This window comes from Polistes fuscatus, unplaced genomic scaffold (assembly GCF_010416935.1).
Source record: "Polistes fuscatus isolate 324 unplaced genomic scaffold, CU_Pfus_HIC Scaffold9, whole genome shotgun sequence".
Taxonomy (NCBI): Eukaryota; Metazoa; Arthropoda; class Insecta; order Hymenoptera; family Vespidae; genus Polistes; species Polistes fuscatus.
This window is the reverse complement of record NW_025113173.1, coordinates 7077938-7096400: the sequence shown is the minus strand read 5'-3', so window position 1 is coordinate 7096400 and position 18463 is coordinate 7077938. Positions and strand designations below refer to the sequence as shown.

At 39.2% G+C, this 18463-nt stretch overlaps 1 protein-coding gene across 1 annotated transcript; it reads right to left on the bottom strand.

Moving 5' to 3' along the window:
* Positions 1-17084: 17084 nt before the first annotated feature.
* Positions 17085-18367, bottom strand: LOC122525381 (protein bric-a-brac 2-like). The gene has a single exon (XM_043648139.1). The coding sequence runs from the start codon at positions 18284-18286 to the stop codon at positions 17222-17224; it is 1065 nt and encodes a 354-aa protein (XP_043504074.1). The 5' UTR covers positions 18287-18367; the 3' UTR covers positions 17085-17221.
* Between the last annotated feature and the right edge of the window lie 96 nt (positions 18368-18463).

Genomic DNA, 18463 nt, shown 5'->3' with positions numbered 1-18463 from the left:
CTTATGACAATCCCACACATCCCAAGGCTGCCCTTATGACGCGCTTAGAAACGATCTCGTAAAACGAGCCGTAACATTTTCTCCGTGGTGTGTTGCCTGCTAAGTAAAGTGGATGATAAGAATAGCCGTTGATGTGTGCGCTTCAATGTACAAGGTTGACGACTCGTCTCTTTGAATCTTTTCGAAATACCATTTTACAATTTATCCAAATACGCGATCGTATTTATTTCTTTTCTGTTTTTTACGAATCAAACCAAAAAAATATACAACAAAAATTTTATTATTTATATATAAAAAAAAGAAAGAAAAAGAAAAAGAAAAAAATAAGCAAGAAAAAATCGTACGATCCGTCTCGATATTCAACAGCAACAGCTGCCGTTGCTGCTGCTGCTGCTGTTACTCTTAACGTTCCCGTATCAATTTAAAAATGTTCCAATTTAAAAGACCCTTCTATCTATCTCTCGATCGGCTAAATAAATAAAAACGAACGATTTATAATAATAACCCCTCAACCGTGTCACACGTCTTTCTCCGACCTTTGCCCTATCGACATTTGATCATTCTCGCCATGTCCCGAATTGGATACCGAAAATGTACTCTTTCAACGAGATACCAAAAGTAAGTAAGTAAGTAAGTAACTTGTAGCTGATTCGTTCGTAGATACTGGCCTGAACTAGTCGAAAAGAAATTCGAATGACAACGCTTGCTTGCTTACTTCCTTCCTTCCTTCCTTCCTTCTTTCCAACGAGGCCGTGTACGACGAGTGGAAACACGTTTCCGAGGGTGTTTTTGCACGGAAGAAGTTTTAACGCGATTACAAACGACCCCTGGCGCCTCGACCCCCCCTCTTCACCCTCCCCTCTCTCTCTTACTCTCTTTCTCTCTCATTCTTTTTACAACCACCATCTATACACTACCATTACTAATACTATACCATCGTCCTACGCTATCCACTTTCTTTGCTCAGTGCCGGTACTTTATCTCTATCTGTTTTCTACCCCTTCTCCGAGACACCCCCTCTTCCTGTTTTATATATATATAGTAAATAACTTTATATATATATATTATGTTTTATGTATATAAAGGTATAAGTATATACAGTGTTCTTGCTATCTCTATCTTAGAGGGCTCTCACGTCATTTCGCATTATTTTCATTTTATCGTCAGCAATCTTGGTTAATGCAATACCTCCAACCCCCGACACCCCTTCTTCTCTACAACCCTCCCCTCCACAACTCCTCCTCCTTCTCTTCTTTCTCTTTCTTCTTCTCCTTCTTCTTCTTTTTCTTCTTCTTCGTCCCATTCTCCGCTTGGAGAATACTTCTTTTTTATTTTCTATTTGAATATTCTATCGCATTAACCGAGCCGAGGAGAGCTCGAACTGGTCCCTCCCTCCCCCCTCCCTTTCTCCTCATACCCACCCTCTATCTCTGCCCTCCTTCCTCAACCTTCTTTCTCCTGCTATTCTCGTTCGTTCTCACTGCCAGTGAAGGAGAAACGTCGCTTTGGCGTTACGTCCTCCTCCTCCTCCTCCTTCTCCACCACCTCCTCTTCCTAAATACAATGGCGTAGAAACGTCATTCTTACACGAAACAAACAAAACAAATAACGGAAATAAGCAGAGGAGCAACTTTTTGATTATCAAAAGATTCGGTAAGAAAAAAATTAGTAAATGATCGTTCAGCTTCTTTACACACATACGCACACATATTCACACATACGAAAAACGTATTAAAGTAAAATAAATTAAAAAATAAAATACAATAAAATACAATGAAATAATATAAAATAATATAAAGTACGTCGAGTAAGAAGACGAATATAAAGAGAAAGAGAGAGAGAGAGAGAGAGAAAGAAAGAAGGAAAGAAATAGTGAGAAAGACGGAAGTTGTAGCCGCTTAAAGGCGTATCGATCGAAAGACTCGAAACTACCGGCGCGCACACGGCCATTCCGCCGACTTATTTTCCGCGAGTCACCGCGTATATAGAGCCTGGGCAAGACATCGCTCGTATCGATCGCCAGATTAATTTGTAGTCCAGACAATGGGCCGCCATCTCTTTCTCTCTCTCTCTCTCTCTCTTTCTCTCTTCTCTCCTCTCCTCTCCTCTCTTCTGTCTCTCTTTCTCTCTCTCGTCGTCTCTCCAGTGATACGCCGGACGTAATGTTACGTTGTTTCGCCTTGCTTTCCTTCTTCCTCAACCCTCGAGGAAGTTAAAGGCACTCTTTGCTTCTTCACCGGTTCGTTCGACGCCTCCCTTTTACTTTCTCAACCCCCACTTCATTCGGTCGGCCGGTCCTCCCTTCCCTCCCTCCCTTTCCTTTCCTTTTTTTCTTTTATCGTGGAAGAAGAAGAAGAAGAAGGTTTCCTTTTTAAACTCACGCAAAATCTGACCGACAAATCCTTCTCAAACAACCCCCACCCTTTCCCCCTCCCATCCTTCCCCGTCACCCTTCTATCCAACCCCCGATGGGATAATCTTATCTTTTTCTTTTTTTTTTGTTTTAATCTTCGAATTAAACAATTAAATATCTTTTCTTTATACGATCAGTAATTCGTTTGAGTCGTTTGCGAAAGTATATAAAATGTATTAATAAAATAAAAATATATATATATATATATATAAAAACAAAAGAAACAATTATTTATCAGGGATGTTATGGTATTAATTATACAATAGACCACGGTATGTATAATGAGATACGGAGGGATATGTTGCGTGTTTTATGAGTCACGTAGTAGGTTATACGAGATATGAATTATGTATGTATGTATGCATTTGGATATAAATATTTATACAAAAATTGTTAGGATTTATTATAAATATAGTGTTAATTCGTAGTCATAGAATTTGGTCGCTCTATAGGTAAAAAAGAAAAAAGAAAAAAAAGAAAAAAAACGCTAAAGAGTGTGTCGTGATATAAAAAGTAATGAAAAAGAAAAAAAGAAAAAAAAATAATAAGATATGGTAGTAAGAAATGTCAATGGTCTCGCCGATTTCGAAGTTACATAAAGTTTAAGAAAAGTTTTAAATTTAGCGACAGCCCGTGCGCGTGTCAATGATCGACAATCTTTCGATTCTTGATATGCATATATAAATACACACACATATACACATATACCTTCGCGTACATATACATAGACATATATATATATATATATATGAAATAAGACATTTCTCTTTCTCATTCTTTAACGTTTCATCTTCAATCATAAAAAGATTTACATAGAATACAGATGTTCGAATCTTTCAATCCCCCTCTTGAACAATTTTACATATACCCATCTGATTTCTGTAGGAAGAACCCATGACGACTATACCGAGGAAAAATAAATCCACACTTCCGGTCTGTCGTTTTCCCTAAGATTTATTATGGTTAGAGACAAAAGTAGTAAGTATATGCATACATACATACACACTTACGTACACATCATCGTATATGTATATATATATGTATATATATATGTATATATATATATATATATATAACTATACGTAAATAAAACATACGATACGTGCTCGTAAAGCTTCCATTCGCGCACGCCGATATATTTATTCGATTCCCATATGGCGAATACGTACGTACGTACGTACATACGTAGAAGAACGAAACGAACCCAACGTGAGTAAAACGATGCGACGCGTTTCCTACGACTTGCTGAGAGAAACTAAGCTTTACGTATATACACCTACATACTAATACATACGTATGTAAACGTCTTATGTGTTAGACGTTTCTATGTATTCACATATGTACGGAGCGAGCGATAGGTTAAATCCTTTCTCGAAGTAAAAAAAGAAAAACTTTGAGATTTCGTTTATCGTTTTACTTAGATAACAAAAGATCAAATCTTAATCTTTCTTTAAACATTATTTTCAAATTTATCTATAAATTGTTTTCTCTCTTTTTTTTCCTTTCTTTTTTCCAATCTCAAGCGTAATTTGAAAAAAAAAAAGGAAAAAATGTATTACCAATCTAAAATAGAGAAAACGATGAAAAGTGGATAAACAATGATGTTAACTTTATCGTAACATGAATGATTCATTTGACGAAGATAATAGTCTGAAAAATATCTAACGAGATGTTCGAGATTTCTTTTTTATCTTTTCATAACTATCCCTCTCTCTCTCTCTTTCTCATCGATCATAAAAAAAAAGATAATAGAAAAGTTGATTTAAAACAAATACGTATTGTTCGATTGGAAAAAGACGGTAAGACAAAGATAAAAGTGGTAGCTTGGAAACGATCTCATCCCCCTTTTTCCCATTCGCTATTACACGTATCAGGATCGTTAAGGTGAATTTCGAGGAACGAAAGAGAGAGAGAGAGAGAAAAAGAGAGTGAACGATCGGTAGCCCAGGAACGTTTTCTCCTTCGAAACGCAATCTCCGCGGCACAATGGAGTATAGAATTTTTAATACACCGTTAGTAATATGAAACGAGGCGCGAGACAATGGCTTTCTCGAGACCAATTCACCTTTATCTCGTGCTGGTCTTTCTTGGGTGAACTAATATCGTCGTTCTCTCGTTGTCGTTGTCGTTGACCGAGGAGAAGACCAGAGGAACTCGTTCTTACGAAAGCCAACGCAACGATAATTCTACTAAATTCTTGCATATCGCTATACTAATGCTACTACACTCTCTCTTCCTCTCTTTCTATTTTCTTATTTCCCTTAACTTTCCCCCTTTCCCTCCCCCCTTCCCCTCCCGCCAACATAACTCCTTTTGTATACAAAGTTAGCAACTAATCTATCACATGTTTGATATCTTTTAACTATTACGTATGAGTAAATATTTTTATTCTACATTAATAATCAAATAATTTATCTAACTATCTGAAATTATTTATTTCTCTTCCTTTTTCTTTTTACTCTTTTTTTTTTTTTTGGAATCTATACTTTACATAAAAACGATTAATAATTAATCCTCCTGTCTTAGCATCAAATAATTATTAACGTTTCAACGTGTAAGAAATTTTAATGGATATTAAAACAAATAAAATATTCCACCCATGTGTCTTATATCTATACAATCTATATTTCTTTTTATCGTATCCCTCTAATTGCATACCTCTCCCATCCTCGTAACCTATTCTTCAAATTTATTATCTTATTTGACGTACGTACGTTTATATTGCTTGCGTAGTGTACACGAAAATGAGAATAAACAGGATCGTAGACAATTTCGATATTAAAAAGAGGTAAAGAGACAGATGTATAAGACGATATCATCGATCTTCCCCTCCCCTTTCTCTCTTACTCTAACTCTCTCTCTCTCTTTATTTCTCTTACTCTAATTGATAAGATCAATCGGAGTAAAAGAGACGAAGCAAAGAAACGGAATGGAAGAGAAACGATGCGTGTAGTGGAAGGGTGAAGAATTTCGTCACGCAGTCGAATAACGGTGTTAAGCTGATCGATAAGGGGGCGGGGGGGGCAGGGGGAGGGAAAAAATGAAATCGCGATCGTGTAAAGAGTCCTGCGTGCGAACCGATCCCGTCGTCCTCTTCTGTCACTGTACTAAAGGAAGGAAAGAAAGAAAGAAAGAAGGAAGGAAGGAAGGAAGGAAGGAAGGAAGGTAGGTGGAGAAGAACGGCCATTATTACGCGTATTATTTCCACGGCTTGCACGCGCCTATTATTTCTGCGGAGATTTTTTTGGTCGATTCGATGTCAGCACCCGCCAAAGCCCCGGACGTGCGGCTACGAACGTCGAGGGTTTTATTGGGCGGAAGGGAGGAGGAGGAGGAGCAGGAGGGGGAGGGGGGGTGGAAGAGGAGGTAGAGAGAGAGAGAGAGAGAGTTGGAGGTGGTCGACGCGAATGGAGAACAGGCTTGGTACGAGGACGGGTACCCGGGAGGGTAAAGAGGGAAGAGGACGTAATCGAATATCCTAGAATTTAATTTCTATCGGTCCGTCCGGTGCGTTCGACTTTCATATCGCGCTTTTTTGTGATAGTCATTAAATCTAATTTATCGTGACGCCCGTGCCACGTTTCAGGCATGTGCTCTCTCTCTCTCTCTCTCTCTCTCCCTCTTGGTGTTCCTGCTCTCTTCCTACCGTTCCCTCCTGTACCCTTCCCTCGAACAACCCCGAAACCCCCTTCTCGTACCCACCACCACCACCACCATCACCACCACCACCATCACTGCTACTACTCTACTACCACCACCGCCCGACCCTTTCTCTTTATCTCTTTGATTCCCTTCTCTCGTACTTCCACCTACTACAAAAACCCCTCTCTCAAACACGATAGAACATCACCACCACCACCACCACCACCACGGAATCGCGTTGTACGACGAAAACTTGACGATGTTATACGATACCGAAATAGAGAGAAAGAGAGAAGAGACTCCCATGGCCAAGTTTTTTCCTCGAAAATTGTCGTCGTTTCTACGAAGTTAAATTTTCTTCACAATCCCCCTCCCACCCCTCTCGCCCTCAAAACCCATCCACCCTTCCGCCCGTCGTTTTAACCGAACTAATTTCCCCCTTGTTTTGTCTTTTCCGCTTTTCCTTGTTCTCCTTGTTTTTTCTTCCCTTCCTTCCTTCCTTCCTTCCTTCCTTTATTTCTTTCTTTCTTTCTTATCGATGGCTACTTCAAAGCAACACTTTTCATTCGCCCTTTCCTCGCATTTTTTTTCCCTACGCTTTCGATGTTTGTTTTTTTTCCTTTTTTTTTTTCTACTTTTTTCTTTTTTATATTCAAGTATTGTAGGATTCGTGAAAAAATTGGGCCGTTGGACTGACCTGGACCGGGACTCGAACCCGGATCTTCGCTTTCCGGGCGACTGCTCTTTAACCATTGAGCTATCCAGGGCCCACTGTCACATTACGCCGAACCGAGCAGCCTACAGCCGAGATAGAAACTATTTGTATAGGAATTCTATGGGAATAAAGAATTCTAAAGGTGTTGTAAATCTAAAGAAAAAAACCTAAATAAATAAGTAATATAATCTAAAGAAAAAACCTAAATAAATAAGTAATATAATTTAAAAGCTTATAGGTTACAGGCGATAGAAATAATTCTATAATAAATATATAAAATAATATAATAAAATAAAATTCTAAGATATTCGGTCTCCTCAAAAGAAAGGGTCTCATGGTCGTTCCCCCTTAGGTAAACAAATGCAAGTTTAAACGGGTAAAATTCCGAGAGCTGTGAAAGATACTCTCTCGCTAAGACGTTACAGGCGTTAAAAGAAAGAAATATCGATGACCAATAGGGAATCTGTGATTCAATAAGAAACGCCCTGTAGGAAAAGGAGAGTCCTTCCCCTCCCACTATATGCGGGGTATAAGAGACGGACACCAGACCGGAATAAGAGCTTATTATTAAAAGTTATACACGAAGTAATATTGAAAGTTATATAGGCTTAGATAGAGAGTTACATACAGAGTGATATACAGAGATAGATGCATATAAGTACGAATAATTTATAATAAGCCTGAAGTCAGTAAGTGTTTAAACCTTAAGTGCGACGATATATATATAAAGGGAGTTTTTTACTTATATTTTGTTCTATTTTCTTGTGTTTTGTTAAAATATATGATCCATATTTTGTACTACTTCGTCAAAACTGTTATTCACCCCGACCTTTAATCGAAAACCCACCGTCCAATCTCCTCACGAATGCTTATTTAAGTGTTTGGCTTGGAGGCGCTCGCATCCCACAGTATCATTTTTGATTTCGTTACTCGTCCCTCCTCCTCTAACGTGATATTATTTTTAATCGAAACTAAGAAAAATGAAATTTTGTCAAAATAAAATTTATACTAAACGATTTTGTTTATTCGTTAAATAATGAAAAGGATAAATAAACAGATCAATTTCTGATATAATCACGACGAGGAGGAAAAAAGGGAGGAAGATGTTTTCTTTGCCCGGAAGAAATGGTTGATAGAAAAGGAGGAAGAGGTAAAAAACGTTGAGAGAAGAACGGTGATGAGGAGGAAGAGGAGGAGGAGGAGGAGGAGGAGGAGGAGAAGGGATGGTTGGTTCTCGATGCGCGTCCGGACCGGTAGATAACGACGAGAGGTTATAAATCTCCTTCCGGTCAGAATCGGGAGCGAAGCAATCTGCGGAATGGTCCGGTCATCCGTCCATCAAGTCACGCGTACCACACCAGGACGTACGGGTCTCGTCTCTACGTATTAATATATCTATCGGGATTATACGTACGTTCTCTCGCGATATATATATATGTATATATATATATTGAATATGTGTACATATGTATAAGTGTAGGTATACGCAAGTGTATAGTACGAGTTTCACATAAGCACATAGAATAGACGTGGGCGAGTGTCCGGCACACGTTCGGCATTGCAAGGGATGCTGCAACATCCTCCTCTGCGTCTCGTCCTTCATCCACACATGCCCTCCTCTCATATCTCTCTCTCTCTCTCTTTTACTCTCATGTACGGTATTTATGCACGTTTCGATGGGAAAAGGCAGGAGAGAGAGAACAGACTCGGACGCGACGCAAGATAATTTCTGATTTACCGCGGCCTAGCTCGAGTGCTGTCGCTCGTCGTACATCGCAAAACGGAATATAAGAGAAAAAGAGAGAGGGAGAACAGCGAAAGAGTGTGTGTATGTATGTGTAAGAGAGAGAGTGAGTGAGAGAGAGAAATGTGACCTGGTGCATTTTCGAAATGGAAAACACGGAGCGGAGTTAGTTCACCCTTCTTCGTAAGAGTGTGAGAGTGAGCGATAGAAAAAGATAGAAATGGGATAAAGGACGATGCCACTTTCAGAGGGATCGTTCGATGGAAAAAGTTATGCGATAGAGAAAGAGGATCGAGTATTGTCAAACCTTGTTAAAATCAAAACACTCGAACTCATGTTACTCTCCTACTCGAATAGAATTGAGAAAGCTTAGATTTGACAAATTACGTTTCACGTGATTTTCTATAGCGATTCTTACTCTCTTTTCAGTACCGTAAAATACTCTTGGGAAATGACTTTACTTTACGATGAGTAAGAAGACATTATTTCAACCCTTTTTTTTTCCCAACGCTTCTCCACTGCTACTGCTACTACTACTGGTGGTTGCTCTGATAGTGCTGGGTGGTGGTTAAAGTCACCGCGATGTATAATAGCGTGACAAGAGTATTTTTTTCTTTTTTCCTTTAGCACTCTTGAGTCACCGTTCAAACGTGACATATCGTTTTAATTAATAATACAAATCAAGCTCTAGGAAAATAATAATTCTAATACACGTCGGAGAGCGAGAAGGAAAATTATTTGGAATTAATGTAAAACGAATGTGGAACAAAAAATTAAGTATTTTTTTCTTCTTTCTCTCTCCTCTTCTAAACAAACGAGTCGCCGTATAAAATTTCTCACGTTATTGAACATATCCTTTTGTCAAAAAAATAAATATCGAATAATAATAAAAAAATCATGCAACAAAAGAGAAAAAGTAACATACGTTTAACGTTAGTTTCCTAATCGCTTTTTCTTACGTATGGGAATAAAGAGAAGGAAGACATTTATGTTAGAAAAAGAAAAGATAGTTAAATGTAAAGAGGGCGGGGGAGGAGACGGGGGGGGGTAATAAAGTCGTCAAGGGAGGTTCGAGAAGAAGCTTGCGGCGGTGGTAGTAGTCGACGAAGGAAGAGAGAGAGAGAGAGAGAGAGCTTTTGGAACGTCGTTCGTTTGAATGTTTTACAACGTGTCGCGGACGTTCCAGCTGGACGCCTTTACATCTTTTATCAACGAGCAGATCTTTTTCCGCCCCCTTCCTGCCAAGTTTTCTCCCTTCTCTTTTCACCCTGTCTCCTCCACACCTCTCCTCTCCGCCCCTCATCTTTCATCCTCCCCTTTTCCTTTCTCTCTTGTTCACCCTTTGAGAAGAAAGCGTGGAAGTAGTTGACTATGAACGAAAGATTTTTCATCAAGAATTACACTATGGTACTATAAACGTCTGGAAGAATATCGATTGAGTAGAGAGAATAAAGAAAGATGAGAGAGAGAGAGAGAGTTAAATATCAAGGTCGTGGCCTTGAACAAGGAAGATTCCTTCCTCTTATTCTTCCTCCGTTGTAAAGTATGATCCTTTTGTGGTCTAATCGATCGTTAGAAAAAGAAATCACTTGGTGATTCCAGTGATCGGATAAATTTCGTGCAACGTTTTCTACCTTAAGAACTATTATTCTTGGAGATGGTCGGAAGGAAACTACGATGGTAGCAGGTAATAACAGTAGCGGGCAATAGGATCACAGCGTAATCGAGAAGGAAGAAGAAAAAGAAGGAAGAAGAAGAAGAAGAAAAAGGGACAGACAGATAGAGACAGAGTGAGAAAGTGTTTGTGTGTCTGTGAAAGAGAAAAAGAGAGAGGTGGTTTGTTGGAAAGATTAAAAAGTAAGAGAAAGAGAAAGAGAGAGAGAAATAAATAGAAGTGTAGAGACTAGGATGTTATTCGAAAAGGGGAAGTCCCAAGTATAGACGAAGAAACTAAATGCTTGAACGCCTCTATGTGGTCTGTTCTGTTACCCCAAGGGAGATTATATTCCAAGTATTGCCATTATGCGAGGAGTTTCCTAGGAAGGCAATTTTCGAAATATTTAAAATACATACCATTACCACACGGCTAAGCTGTCCCTTATTATAAAATAGTCTATCCGAAGGGTGGCCACGTAATACGAGAATTCGCACACAAACACACGCATATACGCACAAACGAGCTCACGCATTTACGTAAACACGTGGAACACACACACACACACACAAATACAAGCTTATATTAATAAGAAAGAACTTTCGCAGGACACAGGCCTGGTTATTTTATTTGAAACTCGAGACATCGACTCTTAGAGGACGACACCTAACTAATAATTTCTTTCTAACATCCTCGCGAACGTCTTCCTTCGATTTCACGAGAAAATAGTAAAGTAAAACAAAAAAAAAAAGTATACTCAACATTGCCTAAAGGTTAATAAAGACTCCAAACTAAAGAAGGAAGAGGAAGAGAATCTTCTTCGATGAAAAAGAATAACAAGAAGAAGAAGAAGAAGAAGAAGAAGAAGAAGAAGAAGAAGAAGAGTGAGCAACGGGAAGAGAGAGAGAGAGAGAGAGAGAGATGGAAAGGGGGCAGAAGGGAGGGGGAGGAGGAAGAGGACAACTATCGTTGGAAGTCGCGAATCGCGTGTCTTAGTTCCTTTCCTTGCGTACGGAAACCTCGCGTGCGACACGACTTTACTAGTTACTCCCACAAAAATGAGAGATAGAAAGGAAGAGTAAAAGAAAATAAGAATAAAAAAAGAAGGAAAGAAAAGAGAAGAAAAAGAAGAAGGAGAAGAAGAAGAAGAAGAAGAAGAAGATAAAAAAAAGAGAGAAAAAATAAGAAGAAAAAGAGAGATGGAAAGTGGAACGTCAAAGCAGATTTCTACTTTGTAGAAAACGCAGACGAGAGAGAGAATGAGAGAGAGAGAGAGGGAGAGAGAAAAAGAGAGCGGATCGTCGCGTGAGAGAGAAACCCAACCGAGCACGAATATTTCATCTCTATCTATCTACTTATATACTACTATCTCTCTCTCTCTCTCTCTCTTTCTTTCTCTTTTTCTCCCTGTTATTCTCACTCTCGCTCTTTTTAAGCCACCCTTCTTCGATCTCTCTCAAGACCGGAAAATAAGATTCCTTTTTATTTCCTATGACCTTCAAATTCTTTGCAAATTTTTCCGATAAAAAAAAATATAGAAGAGGAAGAAGAAGAAGAAGAAGAAGAAGAAGAAGAAAACGAAAGAAAGTTCAAAAAAGGACGAATATGCGATTTAATTTACGATGAAATAAATAAAAAAACAAAACGTGGTTTTGAAACTCTTCGAAGGGTATTCAAAATTCTTTCTCGAATTTTTTTACAGACTTCTTCTTTCTCCTCCTTATTTTTTTTACAAACACGCGAAAAATAATTGGCGAATGTATGGGAATACTCGATCTCGTGATTAGATAAGAAGCCGAGTCATCGTTCTCGTTGGTGTTTAACCACATACACACACACACACACAAGACCCCACCCCCCACACGCACATACATTATATCCATGAAAAAAAAAAAAAAAAATAAATAAAAGGCTTGTTGAAATTTCAACGTGTTTCAGCGATAAGCCGATAACGTCTAACGTAACGTGAGTCTTGCTAAACTGAAAGATGTTCGGTGTGTGTTACGAATAAATTTGAAAAAAAAGAAAAAAAGAATAAAAATGACTGAACGACGGGTAAAAAATAGAGGAGGAAGAAGAGGAAGAGGAAGAAAAAGAAGAAGAAAAAGACGAAAAGAAAGATAGATATAAAGAGAGAGAGAGAGAAAGAGAGAAAGAAAGAGAGAGAGAGAAAAGGAAGGGTGAAAAAGAAAAGAAGAAAAGGATGTAATATCCTGAAATCATGAAGTCTTTCGTCTGTTCATCACGCTATTTGACAACCCGATAATCGACTTACGAACGTGTGTCGCGAGATGAAGAAAACTACTTCGACTCGACTCGACTCGAAACTCGTGCTTTCGTGAGAACGAACGAGTACTATCTCAAACACATACACACACGCACACATATTTATATATATATATATACGTACACATATGTCTTGTAACGCGTGCGTAGGAACGCGACGGTGCATTTTAATACATCAAACTTTTCAATTTTGGCGCGGTCCATATCGGCCGCGCCCGTACCTTCGTTGATCGGAATGATGTTTCTGATATATCGCTTACGTGCTCTCCGGGCCGTTATGCGTTCATCAACGTAGAGAATCGATCTCTACCTTTGTAAAGTATACGAGAATAAAAAAAAGAAAGAAAGAGAGAGAGAGAAGGGTTGAAATGCGAGTGGGAGTAGGGGAGAAAAGGTAGCGTAGAGTAAGCGAGTATCCTAACTTCGTTTCCACTGTCACGCGTTTACGTTCGCGTTGTAAGAGTAATAAAGAAAGAAAGAAATAGAATGAAAACTACAGAGGGAGATAGATAGATAGATAGAGAAAGAGAGAGAGAGAGAGAGTATGTGTTTGTACGTGTGTTCGTGCGTGCATAGGGGGAGGAGAAATATAGAAGGAAGAGGTGGAAGAGGAGGAGGAGGAGGAGGTGTAGGTGGAGGTGTGCGCGAAAACACAATCAAGGCCGTACGGCAAAAACACTAATTTAAACGGAACGAAGGAAATATGTAGTCACATCCGGTGTATCAGGATGAATGGCGCTCGGTTACTACAATTCACGATTTACTGTTTCGCGACTTTTTTCTCTGTGCCGGCGCGTCGGCGAGCTTCCTTCCTCTCCTCGTCGCATGAAGTTTAGAGAGAGAGAGAGAGAGAGAGAGAGAAAGCAAATGGAACATGGAGTAAGAGTAGGTAGTCGTTCGTACTGGTGGGGGTGGTACGGGGTTGAACGAGGACGATCCGGGGAGGCAAAGCCGTTATTGCCAAAAAGGATAATGCGAGGGAAGATTAAATTTTTTTCGTGCCGCCCTTTCGAGCTCTACCACCCCCCACCACCGACCGCGTGCGATCTACACCACCCCCCGAACGTTACATCTCTCTTTCTATTTTTCACTTTATGCGTATACACACACTTTCAACGCGAATACGATCTTTCTTTCTTCCCCCTCACCCCCCCCCACACACCCCCACGACTCTTTCCCTCTCTCTCTCTCTCTCTCTCTCGTTCTAATACTTTTTCTCGTTCTTTTCATTCGCGAGTGAACACCCAGAACTAGATCTATGTTATATACGCTGCTTTTTTTTCTCTCCTTTTTCTTTTTCTTTTTCTTTTTTCTCCCCGATTTCTTTTTTACAATTAGATCGATCTTTGATCCGTCGAATTAAATTTGTAAAAAAAATTAAAATCGCTTTCTCTTTCTAGGATTAAGTTTAGCCAACAAAATTAATAATAAATTTAACGTAATATCATATAGGAATAGATGTAAATATATGAATAATGTAGGAATACGTTGAAACCAAGTACCTAATTCGGTTAATAGCTACTTAATTAAATAGAAAATACGTCGAATAATTTATAAACTTTATCTATAAAATATATTATACTAACCTGTACCTATCCTAACATTAGACTGACACACGAACGTTATTACGACTATCTGATATGCTCGTTGTTCGCTGATTTGCATAATGTTAATTACACGTTTTCTCGATGTAAAAAAAGAAAAAAAATAGAAAAAAAAAAAAAAAAACCTGACCAGTCGCAATTACATCCGACGTGAAAATATTTTCATTAAAAAGGTAGAAGAAAATTAAACAAAAAGAAAAAAAAAAAAAAGAAACAAAAAAAGAAACAAAAGAAGCAAAAAGTAAAGAAAAAAAAAAATAAAATAAATTAAATTAAAAAAAAAAAGAAAAAGGAGAGACACGCTGCAATATTGTCATAACTTTTTCTTTTTTCCTCTCCCCCTTTAATTCTTTACAATGTCGTATAATTTTAATGTCACGTAAGTACTCTCGTACGTCCTTTTTTTATTCTCTTTTTTTTTTGTCTTCTTTTAATTAATTCCTACCTAACGTCTGAAGATTAATGTTTGTCGTATATAAATTATCGTTTGCATAGGATATTATGTTCATATTAGAAGTTTTACGTAATATTGTATTCACTTTAATTTTCTCTTTTTTTTTTCTATTCCATTTCAATAAATGTTACAAAACAATCGAGTCGAAGAGGTATGGATCTTCGATAAAAAAAAAAGAAAAAACACAACGAAGAAGAAGAATTTTGGAATAGCAAATTAGAAAGTAATCTGAGTATTTACGATTGTAAAGAAATATCTTTGGAATATAGGGATACGATGATATGTATGAGTATCGGTAATGAAAAGTATTGCCCTTTGCTACGTCGAATCGGATGGCGCATCATCATATCGGACTCGTAGTTCGGAATTTCGAAGCCTACCTGAAATTAGCTTTGCCCGCATCAATTAGGCATTTTAATCGGAAAGGCCTCGTGTGCGTGTGAGTGCGCTCGCGCGCGCGCGCGCCTATACCGCGAATAGTTGCGATATACTAGTAACGCACGCATTACGATACGCGAACAGGCATGCCCAGAGAATTGGAACGTGGTTGCGTTAACATAATGGAATTCTGCGGAATGTTATACCCATTATATATGCCGGATTGAATCACGATACTCGACGAACGAGCGAACTGTTCTACCTACGATAGACAAAAATAATAATATAAGTACATTCTTTTTCTTTTCTTTTTCTTTTTCTTTTTCTTTTTCTTTTCTTTCTGAATTTTTGACATAAGTATACATTAGTTCTTCTTTTAACAAATAATCAATTGAATCCTGCTTTTTTTTTTCGTGGGGTAGTTAATATACGTAGGTGTACATACAAGGGTAGGCTGAAAAGTTTTGAGCTTCCACAAAGACAATAAAAAAGTAACAACTTTCGTTTAATCATTTACCCAACGACGACCAATCATCTGGAACGAGTATATCGTAGCCATAATTTGATCGAATCGTGTTAACGATTGCACGTTAATAACATTGTATAATGTTAGAAAATATGAGTTTATTAAAAGGAATGATTTTAAAATTTATCCGATATCGTAGGAGAATTATAATAATCGATTGTGAATCGTAATGAATGAAATTTAAAATCGCGCGTTAACCTCGTTGCTAAATTGTTAGAGAGATGTAGGAATCATTAGAAAGAGTGACAGATAGGATGATGATCTTTCAGACGTGCACGATGATTATTACAACGAAACGTACGAGTAAGTTATTTTAACGTTAAGACGAAATAACGCGGTACCTCGATGTAAAACTCTCCTTGTTGAAACAAAACGATATTGACCACTTGTTACGCCCACGAGTAACCACGCGCGTGTTCCGAGAGTATATAGAATTATACTATATAAATATATGTATATTTTACATATGTAAGTATATATATATATGTGTATGATACATACGTGCATACGAAGATTCGTATTCTACAGACATACGTCGAACGATAAAATAAAAGACAAAGTAAACGCTTATATAATAAGAAATATATTCTCTTTCGAATTATACGAGAGGGAGGGAGAGAGAGAGAGAGAGAGATATTGAGAATTCTTTTACGTAACAAATTGTCGATTGTCTGTCTCTATTCTATAAAGAATAATAAGAAGAAGAAAAAAATATATGCAAATAAAAAACAGGATAAACAGTTTGTTGCAATCGCCAGTATATCTCTTAGAAAAAAAAAAAAAAAATACTTATTATTAATAATGTCGAACGTGAGATAGAAAAAGAGAGGGAAAGAGATAGAAAGAGGGAGAGGGAGAGAAAGAAAGAGAAAATGGTACTAAAAGGAGCGAAAAAATGAACACGACGATTGGTATGCAAATCGTATTCTTCTTCTTATCGTCGACAGTTAGTATATAAGTAAGTAATAGTATATTCATAGAAAAATAATCGATGGAAAAACATCAGATACATCTCTCTTTCTCTCTCTCTTTCTTTCTTTCTTTCTCTCTCTCTCTCTTCCCCTCGACGAGTCGATAAATCAAAACGAGATATATAGAATGCGTTTTAATAACTTTGGCTGGTAACACCGATAAATAATGTGGGAGTCATCGTCGTGCCGATGTAATTAACGGGAACAACCGATATGTAGATATGTATCATATGTATATATCACATATATGATATATATATATATATGCATATATTCATGTATATATATATACTTTTACAGGTATATACTATTCATATATATATATTATATACTATAGATCGAGTGAGTACGAAAGTATTTACGTGGTGTACTTGCGCGCGAGTGTGCGAACGAGCGAGCGAGCGAGCGAGCGAGCAAGCGAACGACGAACGAATGAACGAACGTAGTCAATATTTGTCATCCGTTTTATAACAAAAAGAACGTTACAAAACGACCGGATGCTCCGACCAAATATTGACTATGCTCATTGACGTTCATTGATACTCTCAATTAGTGCACACCACCGAAGCAGATCGCCGGTTAATTGGACACCCTCCTCCTTCGCCTCCCTCTGAGCCACCCTCGTGCGTTCGAAAGTTTGCGCCTCGCCTCGCTTCTCCTCGCCTCGCCGCGACTTCGTTCGCGACGCAAATTTCTCTTTTCTCGCCTACGATTCTATTCCTTTTCCTTTATAACACGCGCTCACAAAAGTTTTCGATAAATGACGTAAAATTGGAGAAGGATCTTTTTTCCTATCGTTAAAAACAGGGTTGTTGCTCCCTCCAATTAGGCGTTTTAGGTTCGAAGTTCGGTTCGATCGATGGATCGATGGATCGATCGAAAATAGATAGACGAATAAGAGAAATAGAGAGGGAAACAGTAATAACTCACCCTTTCCTCCTCGCGAATCATCTCAGCGATGCCAGGCTTGATCTCGAGGTCGTCGCCGGGTTGATTGGACTGTACTACCTGCTGCAAATGTTGCTGTTGTTGTTGCTGTTGTTGCTGTTGTTGCTGTTGAACGGCTAGCTGTTGACTGTGGGTTAGGTGGTTGACGGAGGGATGCGGTCCAGAAGTCACGTGGCCGGGCACGTGGTGAGCGGGCATGGGGTGCGAGCCCTGCTGTCCCTGCGGTGGCGGCGGTGGGGGTGGCGGTAGAGGCAAGGAGACCGGTAATTCTTGAAGGTTGATCTGCGGCGTCACCGAAACGCTCGGCGTGCTCGGCGAGCCGAGAGAACGCGGGGTCGAACTGTTCGGTATGAGAGCGTGAACTTCGGGAATGACCATGCCGGCTGGACCGGTCGGCTCTTGATCGTCGATCATGCTACCCGTTCCACCCGTGGTGCTACCAGCCGAACCCGTGTGATCGGGACTGTTGCCGGTCGGCGATCTTTCCCCGGATATTCGGCGTCGTTTTTTCCTGTGAAGGGCAGCGCTCGTCGCTTCCTCGACCAAACTCGGCCTCGACGTTAATTCTTGTTCGCTGTTAACGTCCGCCAAGCCGCGTATTTTTAAATTCTCGGCTACCTTTAACAACGGCCCGATCTGTTCCTGCGACACGTTGATCTCGCCTTTGTACATGAATTCGACGGCGGCCTTTAATTCGGGCCACTTGATATCCTTCATTATAACGATCGGATGCTGGCACGGATTTTCAAAGAATAGGGCTTGAAAATAAGGACTACACGCGGACAGTACCATCTTGTGCGCTTTCACGCTGTGTCCGTCGCAGGCGAGCGTCACGTCGACGAAACTTTCGCTCTGTAACAGCTGATCGAACACGTTCGTCAAATTCGTCTGATAATTGTTCCACCTTAGGCAGAACTGCTGGGGAGACCCAGCGCCACTTTGTTGCGTCATTGTCGATTACAAAAATTAATTCTACTATTCCACCTTCTTCTCCTCCTCCTTCTCCTCTTCCTCCTCTTCCTCCTACTCCTTCTTCTTCTTTCTTCTTCTTCTTCTTCCTCCACCTTCTTCTTTCGCTCCACTTCTCTTCCTCTTCTTCCTCTTCCTCTTCTCACCTCCTCCTCCTCC